The 25,720-nt window shown below is 38.2% G+C and overlaps 1 protein-coding gene across 4 annotated transcripts in view; it reads right to left on the reverse strand.

Annotated features, from left to right (window-relative positions):
* Window positions 1–25,720, reverse strand: part of PHKA1 (phosphorylase kinase regulatory subunit alpha 1) — a 195,594-nt gene that overhangs the window by 100,287 nt on the left and 69,587 nt on the right. For all 4 annotated transcript variants that reach the window (XM_043569863.1, XM_043569865.1, XM_043569864.1 and 1 more), the window contains exon 14: window positions 11,394–11,528. In XM_043569863.1, coding sequence (XP_043425798.1) covers window positions 11,394–11,528 — 135 coding nt within the window. The remainder of the gene's footprint in view (window positions 1–11,393; window positions 11,529–25,720) is intronic.

Raw genomic sequence — 25,720 nt, forward strand, 5'->3', positions numbered from 1 at the left:
TCTAGGAGTTTGGTATATATATATGACATTTTCTTTATCCATTCATCTGCTAATGGACATTTAGATTGCTTCCATGTCTTGACCATTGTTACTAATGCTACAATCAACATGTGAGTGCAGATATCTCTTTGAGACAGTGATTTCATTTCCTTTGTATATATACCCAGATGTAGGGCTGCTGGATCATATGGTAACTCTATCATTATTTTTTTGAGGAACATCCATACTGTTTTCCAAAGTGGCTATATCAATTTACATTCCCACCAACAGTGTACAAGGGTTCTGTTTCTTCCACATCCTTGCCAGCATTTGTTCTCTCTTTCTTTTTCATAACAGCCATTCTAATAGGTGTGAGGTAACATCTCATTCTGGTTTTGATTTGCATTTCACTGTTGAATAATGATGCTGAACATCTTTTCATGTACCCCCTGGCCATTTGGATGTGTTCCTTGGAAAAATGTCTATTCAATTCCTCTCCCCACTTTTAAATTGACTGTTTGCTTTTTTGCTATTGAGCTGTAAGAGCTCCTTATACATTTTGGGTTTTTTTTCCTTATGTATTTTGGATATTAATTCCATATCAGATATATGCTTTGGAAATATTTTCTCCCATTCCATACATTGCCTTTTCATTTTTTGATTGTTTTTTTTTCTGTGCAGAGGATTTTTAGTTTGATGTAGTCTCACTTGTTGATTTTTTGCTGTTGTTGCTTGTGCTTTTTGTGTGACATCCAAGAAATCTTGTCCAACACTGATGTCAAGTAGATTTTTCCTTGTTTTCTTCTACAAGAGTTACAGTTTCAGGTCTTACATTTAAGTTCTTAATCCATTAAGAGTTAATTTTTGTGAGGGTGTAAGATGGGGGTCTAATTTCAATATTTTGCATGTGGATATCCAGTTTTCCCAGTGCCATTTCTTAGAGGCTATCCTTTCCTTATTGAGTATTCTTGACTCCCTTGCCACATATTAGTTGACCATATACGCGTGGATTTATTCCTGGGCTCTGGATTCTGTTCTATCTGCCTATGTGTCTATTTTTGTGCAGTGCTATACTGTTTAGATTACTATAGCTTTGTAATATTGTTTGAAATCAGGAAGTGTGATGCTTCTAGCTTTGTTCTTTCTCAGGATTGCTTTGGCTATTTGGGTCTTTCGGTTCCATATGAATTTTAGGATTATATTTTCTATTTCTGTGAAAAACGCTATTGGAATTTAAAAAAAATCATTAACATTTATTTATTTTTGAGAGAGAGACAGAGCATGAGCAGGAGAGAGGTAGAGAGAGAGTGAGATAAATCCCAAGCAGGCTCCAGGCTCTGAGGTGCCAGCACAGAGCCTGACACGGGGCCCAAACCCACTAACTGTGAGATCATGACCTGAGCTGAAGTCGGATGCTTAACCGACTGAGCCACTCAGGTGCCCTGCTATTGGAATTTTTATAGGGATTGCAATGAATCAATAGATGGCTTGGTGGGGGATTGTTTGATTGTTATTGAGTTGTAGGAGTTCTCAATGTAGTTTGGATATTAATCCTTTATCAGATGTAAGATTTGAAAATATTTCCTCTCATTCTACATGTTGCCTTTCACTGTTGATGGCAGCCTTTGATGCAAATAAATTTTTAATTTTAGTGAAGTCAAATTTATCTAATTTTTCTTTAGTTGTCTGTGCTTTTCGTGTTATATCCGAGAAATGATTGCCAAATCCAATGTTATGAGGCTTTTCTCCTCTATTCACTTCTAAGAGTTGTATAATTTTAGGTTTAGGTCTTTGATCCATTTTTGAGTTAATCTTTGTATGTGGTGTAAAGTAAGGGTCCAACTTCATTCTTTTGCACATGGGTATCCAGTTTCCCCAGCATGGTTTCTTGAGGACTACCCTTTCACCATTGAATGGACTTGGCATCTTTGTCAAAAATCATTTGACTGCCATCTGCAAGGCTTTCTTTTTCGGATTTTTATTCTATTTCGTTTTTCTACAGATCTGTCTTTATTCCAGTAGTGCACTCATTTTATTAGTCACTTCGTAGTAAGTTATAAAATCAGTTAATATTAAGTTTTCCAGCTTTGTTTTTCTTTTTCAGGAATGTATTAGGGTTCCTTGAGATTCCATATAAATTTCAGGATGAATTTTTCTAGTTTTGCTAAAAATACAATTAGGTTTTGGATAGGAATTGCATTGAATCTGTCAATCATTTTGGATAGTATTGACATGTTCTAATCCATGAACATGGCCATCTTTCCATTTATTTGTGTCTTCTTTAATTTCTTTCAACATTTGATCATTCTCAGTGTACAAATCTTTCACCTCCCTGGTTATATTTATTCCAAACTATTTTATTTTTTTGATGCAATTGTAAATGGAATTTTTCTCTTAATTTTCCTTTTGCATTGTTTATTGTCGATGTATAAAAATGCAACTGGTTTTTGCATGTTGATTTTGTATCATGCAATTTTGCTGTATTAATTCTAACTTTTTAAAAACTAGAATCTTTAGGATTTTCTACATGTAAACCATATAATCTGCAAACATTTTTACTTACTCCTTTCTGACTTGGATGCCTTTTATTTCTTTTTCTTGCCTACTTGCTCTGGCTAGAACTTTCGAAGTATACTTTTTTTAAGTTTATTTTATTTTGAGAGAGATAGAGAGCAAATGGGGGAGGGGCAGAGAGAGAGGGAGACAGAATCCCAAGCAGGCTCTGCACTGTCTACGCAGAGCACAATGTGTGGCTCGAATCACAAACCACAATATCATGACCTGAGCTGAAGTCAAGAGTCGAATGCTTAACCAACTGAGCCACTCAGGAACCCCTGACTAGAACTTTTAATACTACGTTAAAAAGAAGTCTGTGTATCTATTTTGATTGTATTTTTTATTTTTGCTTTTGTTTATTTGGTTTCCTAGCATATATTATATATTTTCAGTGCTGAACACATTGTACAAAGAATCGTAGTGGCTCTGGATATTTTCTTCTTCCAGAAGTGGTTTAGTTTATTTTGGAAGGCAGTTACACTACAAGCAGGCAACCTGAGTCCAATCAGGTATTAAGAAGATTGTATTTTAGGCTTTGTGTTTTAGGCTTTTCAAGAATAGGTCTGTTAGTGATTTGCCTTTACTTTTAGGGTGTAGCTCATCCTTCGGATGTAACTGAAAGCCTAAAGTGTTTATCACAGTCTCTTCCACAAAGAAAGGTCCTGAAATAAAATTTTTGTTTTCCTAGCAGCGAGACTTTATACTTGGTTTCTTGGCCTCTCATTCCATGCGAGCACAACTTAAAACTCAGCAAATGTCTCAAAGGGAAACTGCACAGAGAATGGTGCTTAGTTTTCTGAGGTTCTCTTCTTTTCAGGTTTTTGGCTGCTCAAGTTATGGCTGTCTTAATTATTTTCTAATGCCCTCATTCACCTTTATTTTTATTTACTTTTAAAATGTTTATTTATTTTGAAAGAGAAAGTGTGTGCATGATCAGGTGAGGGACAGAGAGAGAGGGAGGAGAGAATCTTAAGCAGGCTCTGCACTGTCAGCACAGAGCCCAATATGGGGCTTGATCTCATGAACCATGAAATCATGACCTGAGCTGAAACCAAGAGTCGGACACTTAACCAACTGAGCCACCCAGGCACCCCTCACCTTTATTTTTAAAATATAGCCATTGTGGGGCGCCTGGGTGGCGCAGTCGGTTAAGCGTCCGACTTCAGCCAGGTCACGATCTCGCGGTCCGTGAGTTCAAGCCCCGCGTCGGGCTCTGGGCTGATGGCTCGGAGCCTGGAGCCTGTTTCCGATTCTGTGTCTCCCTCTCTCTCTGCCCCTCCCCCGTTCATGCTCTGTCTCTCTCTGTCCCAAAAATAAATAAACGTTGAAAAAAAAATTAAAAACAAATATAGCCATTGTAGTTGTTCTTAGTATGAAGATTAGTCCAATATAAGCAATTTCACAGCTGGAATCACAAAGTCTACTTTATTCTTTTTAATTGTGGCACAACATATCATAATTCAACCATTCTTATTCATACATATTAGGTTGCTGCTAACTGTTGTTTTGCCATTACCAATTATGTTGTAATGAACAGCTTTGTATATATATCTTTGTGCACTTGTATGAGTATTATATAGGATCGATTCCTATAAGTAAGGTTGTTAGTCAAAAATATGTGCATTAACATTTTTTATGGGTAATGCCAAATTGCCTCTGATTTACACTACTACCAGGAGTGCTGAGAGTATCCATTTCTCCACATATTCACCAGCACTGGATATTATCAATATTAACTTTTATAAAATGGATGGGCAAAAGTTTCTATTTCATTTCTGTTTTATCTTACATTTTCCCAATTATTAAAGAGTCCGAAGCTTGATAACTTAAAAAGTTTAGTGCTAAGAAAGAAGAAACTGTGACCAACAGCACCAAAAATTAAGGCCAGAAACATACACACATGCACATGTATGTGTGTGCGCACACACACACACTTAATGAATCTATGTATGTACAGTAAATGATCAAGGTGACATTTCAAAACAGTGTTTATATGAACTATTCAGTCAATAGTGCTGGAATGACTGGCTATTTAGCAAACAAGTTATGATTCTTACATCATAAGATAAATGAAAATTAAAATTCTAGACTAAGTGTTAAATGTAAAATTGTGACTAAAAAGAAATAAAATACAGTGAAAATGTATCTGACCTAGCAATGAGTTTATCTTTCTAAGGATAACAGCAAAGAAACCAAAAAGGAAACAATTTTACTATGAAGAAATATAAAACTTTTGTCTGTCAAAATCAAATACAAAATTAAAAGGCAAATAATAAAATAGCAAAACATTGCAATAACATGTGGAAGACAAAGTGTTAGCATCTCTCATATAAAAAAATATTGTCTAAACTAATAAGAAACTGGCAATTTTCCAGTAGTAAAATGGTAAAAGAATATCAATAAATAATTTACAAAATAAGTAGAAAAAAAGGCAACTTAATTTATCAAAACAATTTATTACCTATATGTCTAAAAACCTGAAATTATGCTAACACAGATATTAAAATAGTGTTATAGGAGGTTATTTAAGAAAATATAATAGGGTTCATTATACATTATTATATTGCAAAGTACAAATTGTGGGGCACCTAGGTGGCTCAGTCAGTTAAGCAACCAACTCTTGATTTTGGCTCAGGTTGGTTCGTGAGATCAAGTCCCGCATTGAGCTCTGTGCTGACAGTGTGGAACCTCCTTGGGATTCTCTCTCTCCCTCTCTCTCTCTGCCCCTTCCCTGCTCACTCTCTCTCCCTCTCTCAAAATACATAAATAAACATTAAAAAAATTGTACAAATTGCAAAGACTATTCTTTTGGACACCATTTTTCTAAAAACAAGTATGTATATATGTATATATTTTATAAAAAAATGATTGGAAGCAAATACTACAAAACAAAAACAATAGCTTCCTATGAGTGATAGAATTATAGGTGACTTTTATCTTTTTCCTTTGTGCTTTGCTCTACTTTTCAGTTCCCTGCACCCAGTATGTACATATCAATTTGTAATCATAGCTTACTACTTATGAAAATTGAAGAATGAGAATAGTGCATCTATTCAAATCAAACTAGGAGATAAATTTACAATTCCTGAAGAAATGAAACATATATATATATATATATATATATATATATATATATATATGCTAAAATGGATGCATTTGTCATTCAAAAATTTGCAAAGGCAAGAAAATAATTATCTAAAGGAAAGTTACAAAACAAAATATATATGTACATTACAAACTTCATTGATAAAAGCCTACCATAAAGCATACTTAAAAGAACTGATAAATATATATATGAAAATGTACAGATCCTGCTAGATATACAAGCAATAGGAGACACAATTTCAAAAAAAAAAAGTAAAGCAAAATTGAAAAAAGTGCATATCCTCCCTGGGAATTAAAGAAAGGCAATTAAAATAGCATGTGTGATAAAACTATTAATCTAATGAAAAATGATAAAAATTCAATGTTAGTGGGGTAGTAAAAATAAAAAGGTATATTTTGTATTTATTGATGTCACTAAAAATTGGTTTGTCTTTGTAAAGAATACTCTGGCAACATAAAACAAGAGCCACAAGGTTGTCCATACTATTTTATCCAGAATCCCTTTTTCTGAGAATATGCTCCAAAGAAGCAGGAGTATATGTATGAAAGCCTATACAAAGGCATTCACAGAAGTATAAAAACTTGGGAAACAATTCAAGTACCTAATAAAAAGGCAATAATTACTTTAATTTGATGGAGTAATACATAGTTCTTTCAATATGTAAACAAACTTACAAGAAAGAATAAGTGAAAAAAACAAGTTAATATGCACACATAAAATATAACTATAAATGTATCTATGCACACTAACAGATTAGGAAAGAGAACTATATAAAGAATTAAGTTTAATATTCATGAAGTTCTTATGTTCCTAAAGTTGATTAATCTCATACTTTAAAAAAATTTAAAAAAGATATTATAGAACTGAACTACATGAAGTACAGTGTTTGAGGTGAGGCAGACATTCCCATTTAGTTAACATATATACATGATTACGCCTGGTAAAGAAATCTCTCTTTTTTTTATTAAAAAAAATTTTTTTTTTCAACGTTTATTTATTTTTGGGACAGAGAGAGACAGAGCATGAACGGGGGAGGGTCAGAGAGAGAGGGAGACACAGAATCAGAAACAGGCTCCAGGCTCTGAGCCATCAGCCCAGAGCCTGACGCGGGGCTCGAACTCATGGACCGTGAGATCGTGACCTGGCTGAAGTCGGAGGCTTAACCGACTGCGCCACCCAGGCGCCCCTCTCTTTTTTTTAAAGAGAGTTCTCACTTGATGTATGCTTCAAGCAATTTTGGAATTGTGAAATTGTTACAATATTAAAAATTTGAAGAGTCACTCATTTGATAAGTTATCGTATCATGCCTTTCCTGACTTTCCCAGACAAATCTATCCTCTTTCTCCTGTGCTTTGTACATAACACCACTACTATAACATTTATAAGGCCGCACTATAGTTCACTGGGTAAGTGTCTATGTTGCCTATAGCATCTAGCCCAGTGTCTGGTACATAAGTGAGCAACAGATTCTTATGAAAGAATGAATGAAGCAAACGCAGAAAAATATTTGGAAAATAAATCCAACTTGTTAACTTGAGTCCCTGTAATGGTTAATCACTCATTAAACTCAAGATCCATCAGTCTTCATTTCCTGTGACTAGGAAATAATAGCTTAGTAAGAGGCCCCAAACAAAGTGTAGGCTTTGAAAAAGTGACCAGCAGGGAGTTTGCTTCAGTTTGTTGGAGAGATGTGATGTGATGCAGGTAGATTCCAAGAATGATGGCCCAGAGCTTGGAAGTTACCTATATCCTAGTAAGATTATGCTGAATTTAGAGCAATACATGTGAAGAAGTAACCTATCATCTTCTGAGTGACAGCCAGAAAGAATCAGGTCAAAGGCAACAACAGGACTTGCATGAACTCCAAACCATAAAGACTTTCTAAGAGGGTCAAAGAAAGTGACTACAAGATCAACTAATACTTGATCTTGGAATAAGATTTGGGCTACATGGAGAAATACCTTCCTTATGTCAAAACATTTAGTAGACTGGGATCTGGAAACTAGGAGCACATTATAGTCTGAGGCTAGAGGGAATGGCCAAAAAGATAAAAACCAGGAGTCTGGTTCTGGGAAGGAGTGAGATATTCATCCCAGCTTGTAAAGCATCAACCCAAATTAATCTCAGAAGTTTCAGAAACTTGACTTGGAATTTATCTCAGATAGGGTTGAGTAAAGGGCTCAGTATTTTGTAATAGTCAAGCTACGCTGTGGCTATATCTCAGAAATTAACTAGGATCTGAGATCTATAGTCAATAAACTTGTTAATTTCTATGTTTACATTTTAGTTTCCCCCTTTTTAAAGTAAAGTTTCTTTACAAAATTTCAACTTTGCACTTGAATTAAAAAGAAAAGGGACTTTGTACTTTATAGCTAGGATGGAAGAAGGGAGAAATCTGTATATTCCAAGAGTCATATTTAGTATTAAAAGCTCTAAGAGTTAAGGCCCTGTTGGCATAAATTATGAGTGCCTATGAGAGATAGAGAAAAGTCACCTCTGACTGTTGGTCCTTTCCTCCTTGGTTGATTCCATCTCAGTTGAGATCTACATAACTGCCATAGAAATTGAGTTTCTGAAATAGGTGTTAGTAAAAAGGTAAGGAAACTGGTTTTGACCTGTATGAGATTTGGCTTGGCTATAATTACTAACAGACCATTCTTGGTGAAGAAGAAAAGTATACACACACACATATATACACAAAGCGCGCGTGTGCACACACACACACACACACACACACACACACACACACACAAAAGCCAGGCTCTGGTTCTCTAAGTGGCAATCCGTTATCTAGGATAGAATCTTTATTTATAAATTTGCCCTTTTGTGGCTTGATTTAAGATTGTATTAATTTCTAACTGGTGCTATAACAAATTACCACAAATGTAGTGGCTTAAAATAACACATATTTAAATTCTTACAGCTCTTAAAGTCAGAAGTCCAAAATAAGCCTTATGGGTATTATAAGGTAAAATCAAAATTAAAAGGTCAGTAGGCTGGTTCCTTCTAGAGAATTTGTTCCTTGCCTCTTCCAATTTCTAGAGGATAAGGCTAGCAGCTGTATCACTCCAATCTCTTGCTTCTGTCCCCACATGTCCTGCTTCTACAGGCAGATATCCCTTTGGCTCCCTCTTATAAATAGGACACCTATGATTACATTTAGGGCCCACATGGATAATCCAGAATAATCCTATTTCAATCTCTTTAATTTTATCACATTGTCAACTCCCTTTTATTATATACGGTAACATTCACAGGTGCCAGGGATTAGGGCCTGGATGTCATTGGGGACCATTTTTCAGCCTTCCACAGTCCATACTCTGGCCCCTAAAGATTCATATCCCTCCAATTTACAAAGTGCATTCACTCCATCCCAACATTCCCCAAACTCTCAACACATCACAGCATCAACTGAAGTACAAAATACCTTCTAAATATCATTATTCATAAAGCCCCACGTCTCATCATCTAAATCAGGTATGAGTGAGGATCTGGGTATGATACATCCTGAAGCAAAATTCCTACCTGTGGATCTTTGAAACTAGAAAATAAGTTATATTCTCTCAAAATACAGGCATAGAATACAAATTATGGACATTCTCATTCCAAAAGGGAGAAAATGGAAGGAAGGAGTCAACAGCCCTGTTTGGGGCTTTTAAAATCTAACTGGGAAAACTCCATTAGGTTTCAAGGCATGGTAGTAATCCTCTGTGGTTTTAGGCTCTGCCATCTGAGCCCAAGGCACCTCCCTTGAAGTCATACTTCCTTTTTCTTGAAGAGTAGCATTTGTTTAAAGCTTAGTAGTTTTATCAGCCTGCTTTCTGGCTATAGAGTTTGGGAAGTCCAATATCCTTCTTTAATCTTGTCCTCTCTCTGTCCCTTTAAGTCCAATTTGGCATTGTTTCTGCATGTAGAACATTCTCAAAAACTTTGTATTACATATATGTCATGGGGGTTCATGTCATTAGCCAAGAGGGTCCTCTCCCAAGATCTTTCCTGTATAATAATATCTCTAGTCTTAGATTCTGCTGATATGGTTGAGGGAATCCACGAGTCACAAGCCTATTCTCTTTAAAGAGCCCACTGTGTAAATGAATACACTGATCTTTTGATCTTTCTGAAGCACTAGCAAAAGATTGTCCAGCGATACCCTTGACCTGTTTTCCAGAGCATGCTTTCCTAACAGTAAATCTCCTAATTTTATCATCTTTTCCAATCCGAGAATTTCATCAAGTCCTAGTTCCTTTTTGCTTACCTGCTCTTCCTTCAATTTATCTCTTTCCTCTTGCATTTTACTATAAGCAGCCAGAAAAAGCCAGGTCATGATTTCAACATTCTGCTAGAAAATCTCCTCAGCTAAATATCCAAGTTCATAATTCGTAGTTGTGTTTTCCACATAATAGGACACAATTCAGCTAACAATCTCCTGCTGTGACCATATGACAAGGATCCTTTTCCTCCAGTTTGCAAGAACATGTTCCTCATTTCTTTCTGAGCACTTACCAGCAATGCCTTTAGCATCCCAACAGTTTAAGGCAATATGGACTTTTCTACCATGTGACTCAAAATTCTTCCAGCCTCTATCCATTACCTGATTCCAAAGCCACTTCCGCATTTTTATATATTTGTTACAGCATCACCCCATTTCTCAGTACCAAAATCTGTATCACTTTCCCATTCCTGCTGTTAACAAATTACCACAAACTTAGTGGCTTAAAACAACACATATTCTCTTACAGTTCTGGAGGTCAGAAGCCCAACATGAGTCTTACAAGAATAAAAACAAAACCAAGGTATTAACAGGGCCGATTTCTTCTGAAAGTTCCAGGAGAGAATCTGTTCCTTTTCAATTCTAACTACTAGAGGTTGTGGGCATTCCTTAAAAATCTTTGGCTCATAGCTGCATCACTCCAATCTCTTGTTCTGTTGTCACATGTCCTACCTTCTATACTATGAACTCCTTCTGCTTTCCTTGTATAAGGACACTTGTGATTATATTTAGGGTCCACCTGGAAAACCCAGGATAATCCTCCTCATCTCACGCTCCTTAAACTAATCATACCTGCAAAATCTCTTCTGCTATATAAGGTAATATTCACAGGTTCCAGGAATTAGGACTTAGATACCTTTGGGGGCCATTATTCAGTCTTCCAAAAGGGTAGTTTAGAAAATTTTGCAGATCCTTTCTTTGTTTTTTTTCAGTTAACAGCATAGTAATTTCTTTAATGTAAAATCTGTAACAAATTGTATAAATCTGTAATTTGTAGTAATTTGCTTAAATTACAAAGTTTCATAAATTAAATAAAAATTGCATACTAATTAAAATAAGTTTTAGATTAAATGGAATTTTAAAATTTTGTCAACCAATTCATTACATGACAAAGTACAAAAAGACCTAAAAACAAGTTCCTTGGCTATTACTTTACCTAAAATTAGCATGTATTCAAAACAGAAATATAGGTCTCAAGAAAGGGGAGAACATGTTAGTTAAGCATGCACTTGGAATGAAGATACAATATTGTTTGCTAACAGTTATGCCCTAGGTACCAGACTTCATAAACACATTTAAAATTATCAAGCCTGCTCAGGATATATTGGGTTAGAAACTTAGGTTCCAAAGACTCCAAATTCCTTTTCAGATCCAGGTGAATAAAGCAGTTACAAAACCAAGAAAAAATAAGAAGGAAAGAAATCAGCCTGTATTGAATAATGCTTTGATTATTATAATGATTATTAAGGCCAATTTCCTTACCTAGGCTGGAATAAATGTGGCTGAGAATACGGGCTGGTTGTACTCTGATAGGGTATACCTCAGCAATGGTCTCTACATCAATTCCCTTGTCCTTCAAAATGGCCTTGATTTCTTCTGTCTCAGCTAGAATGGAAACTAAGAAAGAAAGAAAGATGAGGTCAATAGAAACTTTTATTTTAATAGGAACCTAAAAATCTCTCAAGCCACATAATTTCTTCTGAAGGGAAGAGAAGAAAATGGGAGGAGATCAATAGTTATTGAGGAACTTTTATGAAACACATACCATGATAGGTACATAACACTGTTACCTAAATGAAAAAGCTAAAAGGATCTCTTGACTAGAGAATTAGGTTCTGCTTTTTTGGCTAAGTACCTATGTGCTCCTAGAGATTGCCACACTCTCTTTATGTCTGAGATTCCATGTGTAAGTAGGAAAAAAAAAATCCAATGTGAGGTGTGTTATAGCTTTGGTAATAGTTGCTTCTCCAAGGCTCTTTCTTATGCTTACCCTTAAGACCAGACAGATTTTGAGGGTAATAATAAGAACTACTATATAGCTAGAGAATGGTAGAAGACAAGGTAAACTCGGAATATAGAACTGGGGTACCATAGATAAAATTGTGTGTGGTTCTTTTGGGAGTTGGGGGACAGGGATACCACTTCTCTAGATTCTGAGCCTGCCAAACCTGGACAGCTCCCTTTTCAAAAAAATTTTTAACACTTTATTTATTTTTCAGAGACATAGAGAGACACAGCATGAGCAGGGGAAAGGCAGAGAGAGAGGGAGACACAGAATCCGAAGCAGGCTCCAGGCTCTGAGCTGTCAGCACAGAGCCTGATGCAGGACTCGAACTCACAAACTGCGGGGTTCATGACCTGAGCTGAAGTCGGACACTCAACCAACTGAGCCACCCAGGCACCCCTCTCTTTTCTTCCTTTTATATTTATGTCTGTGCAGTGGTTATCATACTCACTAAGCAAGAGGCCAGGCCAGTTCCCTGACTCTTTTGTTTACTCTCCCTCTAGAGGACAGATACCTGGTTGAGAGCTAATAATCCAAGTGGGGCCTCAGCTAGTTTGACACTAAGCACCAGGGGCAAACATGCACCTTCTTGTTCTTCCAGTGCTGGTAGATGTGTTGAATTGGATAATGGGAAAATGAAGGTACCATTTGGTTCATTCAAGTTGACTAGCATTTTCAACGTTTATTTATTTTTGGGACAGAGAGAGACAGAGCATGAACGGGGGAGGGGCAGAGAGAGAGGGAGACACAGAATCGGAAACAGGCTCCAGGCTCTGAGCCATCAGCCCAGAGCCTGACGCCGGGCTCGAACTCACGGACCGCGAGATCGTGACCTGGCTGAAGTCGGACGCTTAACCGACTGCGCCACCCAGGCGCCCCGACTAGCATTTTCTATGTTGAGCATCGGGGGCAAAAACCTAGTTAACAGAGTGCCACTTTCTTTATCTTTGCCATTATATTTTGTGTGTATCTTTCTATCTTGGGGGCCTCATGGCATTGTGTTACTGTGGTCTGGGTCAGGAAATGCAGGATACGGTGATCATAGGGTTCCCTGGACATAACACAATCTTGATTACTTAGAACTAAAAACACAAAAATGACAAAGATTCTCCAGGGAAAATGTACAAAGGAAGAATGATAATGCAGCTAAGGAAAGTCCAGAAAAACACATGTGGTCATCCACTCATTTATTAACAAACATTTATTAAGCACCTAAGTGGATGAGGTACTATGCTAGGCATTAGGGATAAAGAGATGGATAAATTAGTCTCTCTCTTAAAGGAGCTTACAGTGTAATGGAATTACACATAAACTGATTATAAACTAAGCTGCTAGGTAAATAAAGATATGCACAAAACATTATAAGCCACCCAAATGCAACACCTATCATGTCTGGGACTGGTAAGGAGTGGTTTCAGAAAAGGCTTTCTGGAAGAGTTGATATCTAAGCTGAATTTGAAAGAATGAATGTTAGCCAGGAGAAAGAAAGGAATAGGAATGGGGAAATCCATTTTAGGTAGAAGGTACACAATGGTCATAAAACATGGAAATGAAAAAAGAATGTGTATGTGTTGGGGAGGGGGAAACTACATACACTTCAATGTTGCTGTAGCATAAAATACCTTGCATGGTGGTAAAAAAAAAAAGAATTTGGAAAGGCAGACAGAGGCTAGATTTTTATGGAGGGTATATGTGCCACTTTAAAGATTTTGTATTTTATCCTTGGGTAATGATTTCCAAACTTCATTCTACTAAGCTTCAGGGACCTGCAGAGGGCAATGCAATTGGTAGCAGGAGTAGAGAGGACTTAAAGAGAGGCAACTGAGCAACACTCTGGGGTACTAGGAATAGTTTCAACCCCAACAGTTGAGCTCTTTTTTTACTTTACGTTTTAGAAAAACATTTAGAAAATGCCACCAATGTGCTAGGCACTGCCAAATGCTAGGGGTACAGAGATAGGCATGATCCCTGGAGAAAATGACATTGACATTGAGTTCTGCTAGAAGGCTGAATGGAAATTAATCTGGCAAAGGTGAAGGTAAAAGTATGAGAAGTTGTTCCAGACAGAAGAAAAAGCAGAAACAAAGGCTCAAAGGCAGCACAGAACAAGGCAGATATAGGAATTATATAATGCTCTTACCGCAGGAGCATGAAGTGTGAAGGAGCCATGTAAAAAATGACAATGGAGACAGGGTCAGGCACCAGATCCTAAAGGACCTTATAAGCCATATGAAGGAGGTTGGCAACAGAAACCCCTGTAGAGTTGTAATCAGGAAAATAATATGTCCATATCTGTACCTTAAAAAGCATATTAATGTTGATGATTAAAGAATAAGCTGATAGACTGTAGTGGGCCTAGACTGAAGACTTAAAAATCCATTGCAGTAATGCAAGTGAGAGATGTTGATTACCTAGATTAGGATCATGACATTGGCACTGAAGAGGACTAGATGGATTTCAGAGTCATTTAGAAGGTAAAGAAATCAGGATTTGTTAAGTGATTGAATATAGGAGGTGTGAGAGGGGGAGATATTGAGAATGATTCCCCAGGAATTTATATGTGGAACTAAGAATGGTGTGTGCTTTTAATGACACAGGCATATAGGGAGAAAAGCAGGCATGGGTGATATAGTAGTAGGAGGGTGCAGCTGAATAATTTTAGACATGTCAGGTTTTTCTTTTTTTTTAATTTTTTAATGTTCATTTATTTTTGAGAGAGAGACACACACAGAGTGTGAGTGGGGGAGGGGCAGAGAGAGACAGGGAGACATAGAATCCGAAGAAGGCTCCAGGCTCTGAGCTGGCATGATGTGGGGCTTGAACTCACGAGCTGTGAGATCATGACCTGAGCTGAAGTTGGATGCTTAACTGACTGAGCCACCCAGACACCCCAAGACATGTCGAGTTTTTCTAAGTTTATTTATTTATTTTGAGAGAGAGAGAGCAAGCATGAGCAGGGGAGGGGCAGAGAGAGAATTCCAAGCAGGCCCCATGCTCAGCCCCAATGCGGGGCTCGACCTCATGACTGTGAGATCATGACCTGAGCTAATTTAAAGAATTGGATTCTTAACTGACTGAGCCACTAGACATGTACTTGTAGACATGCTGAGTTTGAAGTGAATGTGAGACATCCAAGTGGGGCTGTCTTAAAGGACAGCAATAAAGATTCAGGAGTCATTAGCATACAAAGAGATGAGATGGGTCAAGGAGAATACTTAGAGAAAAAGATAAGAGAACCCAGAATACAACCTTGAGAAAGTTTAACATATAAGAAATGGGCAGATAAAAAAGCCTGGGGTGGGAATGAGGAGTTCTTGTCTCAAGGCTTGAATTTTCTCTATGATATAGGAAGTGAAGTCATCTTCTGAGAGGGAAGAAGTGAGGAGGTAGGGAAAGGGAGAAGGTCTGGAATAGGAGCCTGACAGACCAGAACAAATATTCTGAGTAAGAAGGTCTATGGATATAAGTCCTAGGAATACCAACAATTAAGGGTCAAAGAGAAGAGGAAGCCCAGAATGAGGCAGAAAAATGCAAAATTCAGGTTGAAGAAGATCCAAGAGATGGTATCACAGAAGGCATGTGAGTTAAGAGTTTCTGGAAAGATAAACAACAAATGAAACAGAAAGATCTACTATGGTGTGGATTGAAAAATATCTACTGAGTTTTTCAATAAATTAAGCAAAAGCATTTTCAGAGGAGTAATAAGCCACACTGGAAAGGACTGCAGAATGCATTGAATATAAAGAAGCAGAAATTCGGATGAGAAAGGAAAGATAGGATTACTAGAGGGTGACAGGTATGTAAATGAACTAAAAAACAGAGCCAAAAGAGAGGAAGAGTTTGAAGATTAGAGGAAAGAGTAGGTTTCTAGGAAGGCTGGGGATGAGGATAGGATCAAGCATTAGAAGGAGGAGTTGGTCTTAAAGAGGAGAAGAAACACCTTTTTTGAGACTGGAGAAAAGGGAACAAGGATAAGTGAAGATATAAGTAAGATTGTGGTGGAGGGTTGGGAAACAGACAGTGATCATAATATTAACATTAGCTAGATTAAGATATCTAACTTTGGTAGCAGGCCAAGAAAAAGGACAAAAACAAGGGATGGGCTTGAAAACAGAAGGTTTCGAACAGTGGTTGAAAAGAATGAAAATGCTGAGTAACAGTAAGAACAAGGACTAACAGGAGGCACTGTGGGCCTAGCTGGGTTGGAGACTTCAGAATTACAGTGCTACCATCTGCTGATTTGTGTGATTTCTTTCCAGCAGAATTTAGTAGACCAGGTATAGGATCAGAAAATGCAGAATGGAAGAGGCTGAGAAGATGACAGACTAGGGGGACCTAAAGATTGTCTCATCCCACAGATACAACTAGATAACACTCACATCAGTGTAAATAACCCAGAAAACAATTTGAAAACTGGCAGAACAAACTCTACAACTTAAGGTAGAGAAGAGGCCACAATGAAGAAGGTAGAAAGGGCAAAGATGCCATTTGGGAGCAAAATGGACTGTGGCCATCTGTAGCGGGGAGGGAGCCGGTGGCACAGAGAAGAGCAAAAAAACAGACTATTACACCGAGGAGCCCAAATGGGGAGGAAAAATCCCCATAACACTTGGCTTTGAAAGCAAGAGGGGATGAGTTTTGTGAATTCCTACAACCAGCAGGACTTAAAGCCTGGAATTTTAAAAATTAGCAGTTTCAGCTCTGGGAGAACCCAGAGGGCATTAGGAAGTGGAATCCCTGCCCTTTAAGAGACCACGACAAACAACCAGCAGGATACAGTGTGGAAGCAGCAGTATGAAACACACTGGGGACAAATGAAAGGGAGAGTTATTTACTCATCTCAGAGCATGTCCCTGAGTGATCACAGTGAGACCCTTCCAGGAATAAAGGAGCTGGAAGGTACCATTTCTGTGTCTCACCACTCAGCATAAATACATGGCCACTGGCAGGAACCAGCAGTGTTGAAACTTGCTACTTAACTTGCTTACACCAAATCCTGCCATTCCCACATTTGGGTGGATCTGCCCTTCCCAGTCATGCTTGCCTCAGTCATGGCGTTGCAGGTCCCCTCCCCCAGAACACAGGTGGAAACCCCACCAACACCTTATCTCCCAATCCACATGTTCTGTGGGACTAAAGTTCCAGTGCCAGTGTCAGGTCTCATTTTGCACGCTGACAGGTACACACCTTGTTAAAATATGCTCCACCCAGCCAGGGACCAAACACTGACAACAACAGGCAAAGAGAGTCCCTGCAGACAACTTGACTAAAGGAAAAAGAGGCCAGGACTCAAGAGTAGGGCATACACAGCCCACATAAGAAATCCTTCCTGAAGTTCCAGGTCCTGGGGAATGGGACACCACACAGCAAGACACTATGGGACCTCTTCTTCATAAGGCTATTATCATTAGGAACAACAGAAGTAAGTGACTTTCCTCTTACAGAAAAGACACAGAGACTTAGACAAAATGAAGAGACAGAGGAATATGTTACAAAAGAAATAAAAGGACCAAATCACAGCAAGAGACTTAAGTAAAACAAATGTAAGTAGAATTCCTGATAGAGAATTTGAAGTAATGGTCTTTTAAAGATACTTGTTGAATTTGAGAAAAGAGTGGAAGCCATCAGGGAGACCTTTAACAAAGAGATAAAAAAAGAACCAATCAAAGATGAAGAAGACAATAACTGAAATTAAAAATACACTTGATGGGGGGCGCCTGGGTGGCTCAGTCGGTTAAGCGTCCAACTTCAGCTCAGGTCACAATCTCGCGGTCCATGAGTTCGAGCCCCGCGTCGGGCTCTGGGCTGAAGGCTCAGAGCCTGGAGCCTGCTTCCGATTCTGTGTCTCCCTCTCTCTCTGCCCCTCCCCCGTTCATGCTCTGTCTCTCTCTGTCCCAAAAATAAATAAACGTTAAAAAAAAATTAAAAAAATACACTTGATGGAATAAATAGGAGGCTAGAGAAAGTAGAAAAACAAATTACTGACCTGAAAGAGTAATGGAAAATAATTAAGCTGAAAAAATGAGAGGAAAAGAATATTTTGCAAACTGAGAATAGCCTTAGGGAACCCAGGGACTCCATCAAGGTAATAATATTCACATTATAGAGATCCCAGAAGAAGAAGAGAGAGAATAGAAGATAGAAAATTTATTTGAAGAAATAATAGCTGAAAATTTCCCTAATATGGAGAAGGAAACATCCACATCCAGGAGGCAAAGAAATCCCCATAAAAAATCAACCCTAGGAGGTCCACACTTAGTAAGTAGTGTGGCATAGTAATTAAAGTGGCAAAATTAGTGATGAATAATTTTAAAAGCAGCACGAGAGAAGACAATTATATGCGAGGGAAACTCCATAAGGCTATCAGTAGATTTTTCAGCAGATCTTTGCAGACCAGAAGGGAGTGGCATGATATATTCAAAATGCTAAAAGGGAAAAATCTTCAGCCAAGAATACTCTATCAAGCAAGGCTGTCAATCAGAATAGAAGGAGAGATAAAGAGTTCCTCAGATAAAAACTAAAGGAGTTCATGACCACTAAACCAGCTCTACAAGAAAGTAGTGGAAAGACCATAAGTAAGAGTATGAAAAGTAGTAAGATAATTATTTTACTTACAAAAGCAGTAAAAATAAGTATTTCTGTAAAACTCAGTCAACAGATTCATAAAATAAAAGGATGTAGACTATGACACCATGTACCTAAAGTGATGGGGGGTGGTTAATAAAGAATGGGTTTCAAGGAAACAGTGGCTATAAGTGACACACTGTACCAAATGGATTTAACAGATATTTTCAGAAAATTTCATCCCCAAACAGGAGAATACACATTCTTCTCAAGTGCACATGGAACATTCTCCATTATAGATCACAATTAGGACACAAGTCTCAACAAATTTAAAAAGGTCAAAGTCATACCTTGCATCTTTTCTGACCACAACGCTATGAAACTAGAAATAAACCACAAGAAAAAAATCTGGAAAGACCATAAATACTTGGAGGTTAAACAATATAAACAATGAATGGGTTCACCAGAAAAAAAAGAATAAATAAAAAAGTACATAAAACAAATGAAATGAAAACACAATGGTCCAAAATTTTTGGGATGCTGCAAAAGTGGTTCTAAGAGGGAAATTTACAGCAATACAAGCCTATCTCAGGAAGTAAGAAAAATCTCAAATAAAAACCTAACTTTATACTTAAAGAATAGAAAAAGAAGGAAAAACAAAACCCAAAACTAGCAGAAGGAATGAAATAATAAATACATAATAAAGATTAGAGCAGAAATAAATGATATAGAAACTAAAAAAAACAATGGTACAGATCAATGAAACCAAGAGGTGGTTCTTTGCAAAGATCAACAAAATTGATAAACCTCTAACCAGAATTAATACCTATTCTTCTCAAATTATTCCAAAACTTAGAAGAGGAAGAAAACTTCCAAATTCATTCTATAAGGCCAGTTATCACCATGATACCAAAACCAGATGAAAATACCACAAAAAAAGAGAACTACAGGCCAATCTCTCAAAAATATACATGCAAAAATCTTCAACAAAATACTATCAAACCAAATACAACAGTACATTAAAAAAAAATTCACCATGATCAACTGGGATTTATTCCTGGGATGCAATGGTAGTTCAGTATTTGCAAATCAATCAGTGTGATACATCACATCAATAAGAGAAAGGATAAGAACCATATGACCATTTCAACAGATGCAGAAAAAGCATCTGACAAAGTACAACATCCGTTCATAAAACCCTCGACACAGTAGGCTTAGAGGGAACATTACCTGAACATAATAAAGGCCTTATATGAAAGACTCACAGCTAACATCATCCTTCATGGGGAAAAACTCAGAGATTTCCTTCTAAGGTCAGGAAAAAGACAAGGATATCTACTCTCCCCACTTTTATTCAACATAGTGCTGGAAGTCCTAGCCACAGCAAACAGACAACAAAGAGAAAAAGCATTAAAATTGGTAAGGAAGAAGTAAAATTTGCAAGAAGTAAAAGAAGCAAATTTGCTATTTGCAGATGACATAATAATTTATATATATAAAAAAAGACTCCCCCAAAGTATCAGGAACAAGACAAAGATGTCCACTCCCACTACTTTTATTTAACACAGTACTGAAGTCCTAGCCATAGCAATCATTTTTTTTTCACTATCAAACAATATAGACTTTATTTTTTTCCTCCAAGATTTTATTTAAATTCAAGTTAGTTAACATATAATGTGGTATTGGTTTCAGGAGTAGAATTTAGTGATTCATCACTTACATATAATACCCAGTGCTCATCACAACAAGCACCCTCCTTAATACCCACTACCCATTTTAGCCCATTCCACCACCCTCAGTTTGTTCTCTATAGTTAAGAGTCTCTTATGGTTTGCCTCCCTCTCTGTTTTTATCTTATTTTATTTTTCCTTCCCTTCGCCTATGTTCACCTGTTTTGTTTCTTGAATTCCACACATGAGTGAAATCGCTTAATATAATACACTTTAGTTCCATCTACATTATTGCAAATGGCAAGGTTTCATTAAGTTTAATGGCTGAGTAATGTTCCACTGTATATATGCCATGTCTTCTTTATCCATTCAGCAGCTGATGGACAGGTGCCTAGCCATAGCAATCAGACAACAAAAAGAAATAAAAGGCATCCAAATTGATAAGAAAGAAATATAATTTTTACTATTTGCAGATGACATGATACTCTATATAGAAAACCCTAAAAATTCCACCAAAAAACTACTAGAAATGATAAATGAATTCAGTCAATTTGCAGGACACAAAAATCAATGTACAGAAATCTGTTGCATTCCTATACACTAATAATGAAGCTACAGAAAGAGAAATTAAGAAAACAGTCCCTTTTACAATTGCACTGAAACCAATAAAATATCCAGAAACAAACTTAACCAAAGAGGTGAAAGACCTGTACTCTGAAAACTATAAAACACTAATGAAAGAAATACAAGACAATGCAAAGAAATGGAAAGACCTTCCATGCTCGTGGGTTAGAAGAACAAATATTGTTAAAATGTCTATCCAAAACAATCTACAGATTTAATGCAATTCCTATCAAAATACCAATGACATTTTTCACAGAACGAGAATAAGCAATCCTAAAATGTGTATGGAACCACAAAAGACCCAAAATAGGCAAATCAAAAAGGGAAAAGGAAAACAAAATGGGAGGTATCACAATTCCAGACTCCAAGTGATATTACAAAGTTGTAGCAATCAAAACAGTATGGTACTGACATAAAAATAGACATACAGGTCAAGAAAACAGAACAGAAAACTCAGAAATAAACTCAATTATATGGTCAATCAATCTTTAAGGAAGGAGGAAAGAAAATCCAATGGGTAAAAAACAGTCTCTTCAATAAATGGTGCTGGGAAAGGTGGATAACTACATGCAAAAAATTAAACTGGATCACTTTCTTACACTATACACAAAAAATAAACTCAAAATGCATTAAAGACCTAAATGTGAGACTTGAAAACATAAAAATCCTAGTAGAGAGTATAGGCAATAATTTCTCTGACATTGGCCATAGGAACTTTACTCTAGATATGTCTCCCAAGGCAAGGGAAATAAAAGCAAAAATTTCCCTGTTGGGACTACATCAAAATAAAAAGCATTTGCATGGCAAAGGAAATATCAATAAAACTAAAAGGAAACCCACTCAATGGGAGAAGATATTTGCAAATGACATATCGGATAAAGGATTAGTATCAAAAATATATAAAGAACTGGGGCGCCTGGGTGGCGCAGTCGGTTAAGCGTCCGACTTCAGCCAGGTCACGATCTCGCGGTCCGTGAGTTCGAGCCCCGCGTCGGGCTCTGGGCTGATGGCTCAGAGCCTGGAGCCTGCTTCCGATTCTGTGTCTCCCTCTCTCTCTGCCCCTCCCCCGTTCATGCTCTGTCTCTCTCTGTCTCAAAAATAAATAAAAAACGTTAAAAAAATTGTTTAAAAAAATATATATATATAAAGAACTGATACAATTCAACACCCCAAAAACAAATAAGCCAATTAAAAAATGGGCAGAACACATGAACAGACATTTCTCCAAAGAAGATATACAGATGGACAACAGACACATGACAAGATGCTCAACATCATTCATCATCAGGGAAATCCAAATCAAAATTACAATTAGCTATCACCTCACACCTACTGAATGGCTAAAATAAAAAACTTAAGAAACAAGTGTTGTTGAGGATGTGAAGAAAAAGCAACCATCTTTCACTGTTGGTGGGAATGCAAACTGGTGCACTACTGTGGGAAACAGTATGGAGGTTCCTCAAAAAGTTAAAAATAAGACTACCCTGGCGGCAAGATGGCGGCTTAGGAGGACGCTGGGCTCACCGCACGTCCTACTGATCACTTATATTCCATCTACACCTGCCTAACAACCCAGAAAACCGCCAGAGGATTAGCAGAACGGAGTCGCCGGAGCCAAACGCAGACGAGAGGCCCACGGAAGAGGGTAGGAAGGGCGGCGAGGCGGTGCGCGCTCCACGGACTGGCGGGAGGGAGCCGGGGCGGAGGGGCGGCTCGCCGGCCAAGTAGAGCCCCCGAGTCTGGCTTGCAAAAGCGGAGGGGCCTGACGGACTGTGTTCCCACAACAAGCGCGACTTAGCCTCTGGGAGGTCATAAGTGAACAGCTCTGCTCCGAAAGCGGGAAGGCTGGAGGACAAAGGGAGGGAGAGCTGCTGAGCCCCCTGACGACAGAACTCAGTTTGGTGGGGAACAAAGGCGCTCGCCAGCGCCATCTCCCCCGCCCATCCCCCAGCCGAAATCCCAAAGGGAACCGGTTCCTGCCAGGGAACTTGCTCGCTCCGCAAACACCCAACTCTGCGCTTCTGCAGAGCCAAACCTCCGGCAGCGGATCTGACTCCCTCCCACTGCCACAGGGCCCCTCCTGAAGTGGATCACCTAAGGAGAAGCGATCTAAGCCTGCCCCTCCTACCCCGAGCACCTTGCCTACCCACCCCAGCTAATACGCCAGATCCCCAGCATCACAAGCCTGGCAGGGTGCAAGTAGCCCAGACGAGCCACACCACCCCACAGTGAATCCCACCCCTAGGAGAGGGGAAGACAAGGCACACACCAGTCTGACTGTGGCCCCAGCGGTGGGCTGGGGGCAGACATCAGGTCCGATTGCGGCCCCGCCCACCAACTCCAGTTATACACCACAGCACAGGGGAAGTGCCCTGCAGGTCCTCACCACGCCAGGGACTATCCAAAATGACCAAGCGGAAGAATTCCCCTCAGAAGAATCTCCAGGAAATAACAACAGCTAATGAGCTGATCAAAAAGGACTTAAATAACATAACAGAAAGTGAATTTAGAATAATAGTCATAAAATTAATCGCTGGGCTTGAAAACAGTATACAGGACAGCAGAGAATCTCTTGCTACAGAGATCAAGGGACTAAGGAACAGTCACGAGGAGCTGAGAAACGCTTTAAACGAAATGCATAACAAAATGGAAACCACCACAGCTCGGCTTGAAGAGGCAGAGGAGAGAATAGGTGAACTAGAAGATAAAGTTATGGAAAAAGAGGAAGCTGAGAAAAAGAGAGATAAAAAAATCCAGGAGTATGAGGGGAAAATTAGAGAACTAAGTGATGCACTAAAGAGAAATAATATACGCATAATTGGTATCCCAGAGGAGGAAGAGAGAGGGAAAGGGGCTGAAGGGGTACTTGAAGAAATAATAGCTGAGAACTTCCCTGAACTGGGGAAGGAAAAAGGCATTGAAATCCAAGAGGCACAGAGAACTCCCTTCAGACGTAACTTGAATCGATCTTCTGCACGACATATCATAGTGAAACTGGCAAAATACAAGGATAAAGAGAAAATTCTGAAAGCAGCAAGGGGTAAACGTGCCCTCACATATAAAGGGAGACCTATAAGACTTGTGACTGATCTCTCTTTTGAAACTTGGCAGGCCAGAAAGAATTGGCACGAGATTTTCAGGGTGCTAGACAGAAAAAATATGCAGCCAAGAATCCTTTATCCAGCAAGTCTGTCATTTAGAATAGAAGGAGAGATAAAGGTCTTCCCAAACAAACAAAAACTGAAGGAATTTGTCACCACTAAACCAGCCCTACAAGAGATCCTAAGGGGGACCCTGTGAGACAAAGTCCCAGAGACATCACTACAAGCATAAAACATACAGACATCACAATGACTCTAAACCCGTATCTTTCTATAATAACACTGAATGTAAATGGATTAAATGCGCCAACCAAAAGACATAGGGTATCAGAATGGATAAAAAAACAAGACCCATCTATTTGCTGTCTACAAGAGACTCATTTTAGACCTGAGGACACCTTTAGATTGAGAGTGAGGGGATGGAAAACTATTTATCATGCGACTGGAAGCCAAAAGAAAGCTGGAGTAGCCATACTTATATCAGACAAACTAGACTTTAAATTAAAGGCTGTAACAAGAGATGAAGAAGGACATTATATAATAGTTACAGGGTCTATCCATCAGGAAGAGCTAACAATTATAAATGTCTATGCACCGAATACCGGAGCCCCCAAATATATAAAACAATTACTCATAAACACAAGCAACCTTATTGATAAGAATGTGGTAATTGCAGGGGACTTTAATACACCACTTACAGAAATGGATAGATCATCTAGACACACGGTCAATAAAGAAACAAGGGCCCTGAATGAGACATTGGATCAGATGGACTTGACAGATCTATTTAGAACTCTGCATCCCAAAGCAACAGAATATACTTTCTTCTCGAGTGCACATGGAACATTCTCCAAGATAGATCATATACTGGGTCACAAAACAGCCCTTCATAAGTTTACAAGAATTGAAATTATACCATGCTTACTTTCAGACCACAATGCTATGAAGCTTGAAATCAACCACAGAAAAAAGTCTGGAAAACCTCCAAAAGCATGGAGGTTAAAGAACACCCTACTAACGAATGAGTGGGTCAACCAGGCAATTAGAGAAGAAATTAAAAAATATATGGAAACAAACGAAAATGAAAATACAACAATCCAAACGCTTTGGGACGCAGCGAAGGCAGTCCTGAGAGGAAAATACATTGCAATCCAGGCCTATCTCAAGAAACAAGAAAAATCCCAAATACAAAATCTAACAGCACACCTAAAGGAACTAGAAGCAGAACAGCAAAGGCAGCCTAAGCCCAGCAGAAGAAGATAAATAATAAAGATCAGAGCAGAAATAAACAATATAGAAACTAAAAAAACTGTAGAGCAGATCAACGAAACCAAGAGTTGGTTTTTTGAAAAAATAAACAAAATTGACAAACCTCTAGCCAGGCTTCTCAAAAAGAAAAGGGAGATGACCCAAATAGATAAAATCATGAATGAAAATGGAATGATTACAACCAATCCCTCAGAGATACAAACAATTATCAGGGAATACTATGAAAAATTATATGCCAACAAATTGGACAACCTGGAAGAAATGGACAAATTCCTGAACACCCACACTCTTCCAAAACTCAATCAGGAGGAAATAGAAAGCTTGAACAGACCCATAACCAGCGAAGAAATTGAATCGGTTATCAAAAATCTCCCAACAAATAAGAGTCCAGGACCAGATGGCTTCCCAGGGGAGTTCTACCAGACGTTTAAAGCAGAGATAATACCTATCCTTCTCAAGCTATTCCAAGAAATAGAAAGGGAAGGAAAACTTCCAGACTCATTCTATGAAGCCAGTATTACTTTGATTCCTAAACCAGACAGAGACCCAGTAAAAAAAGAGAACTACAGGCCAATA

This window comes from Prionailurus bengalensis, chromosome X, assembly GCF_016509475.1.
Source record: "Prionailurus bengalensis isolate Pbe53 chromosome X, Fcat_Pben_1.1_paternal_pri, whole genome shotgun sequence".
Lineage (NCBI taxonomy): Eukaryota > Metazoa > Chordata > Mammalia > Carnivora > Felidae > Prionailurus > Prionailurus bengalensis.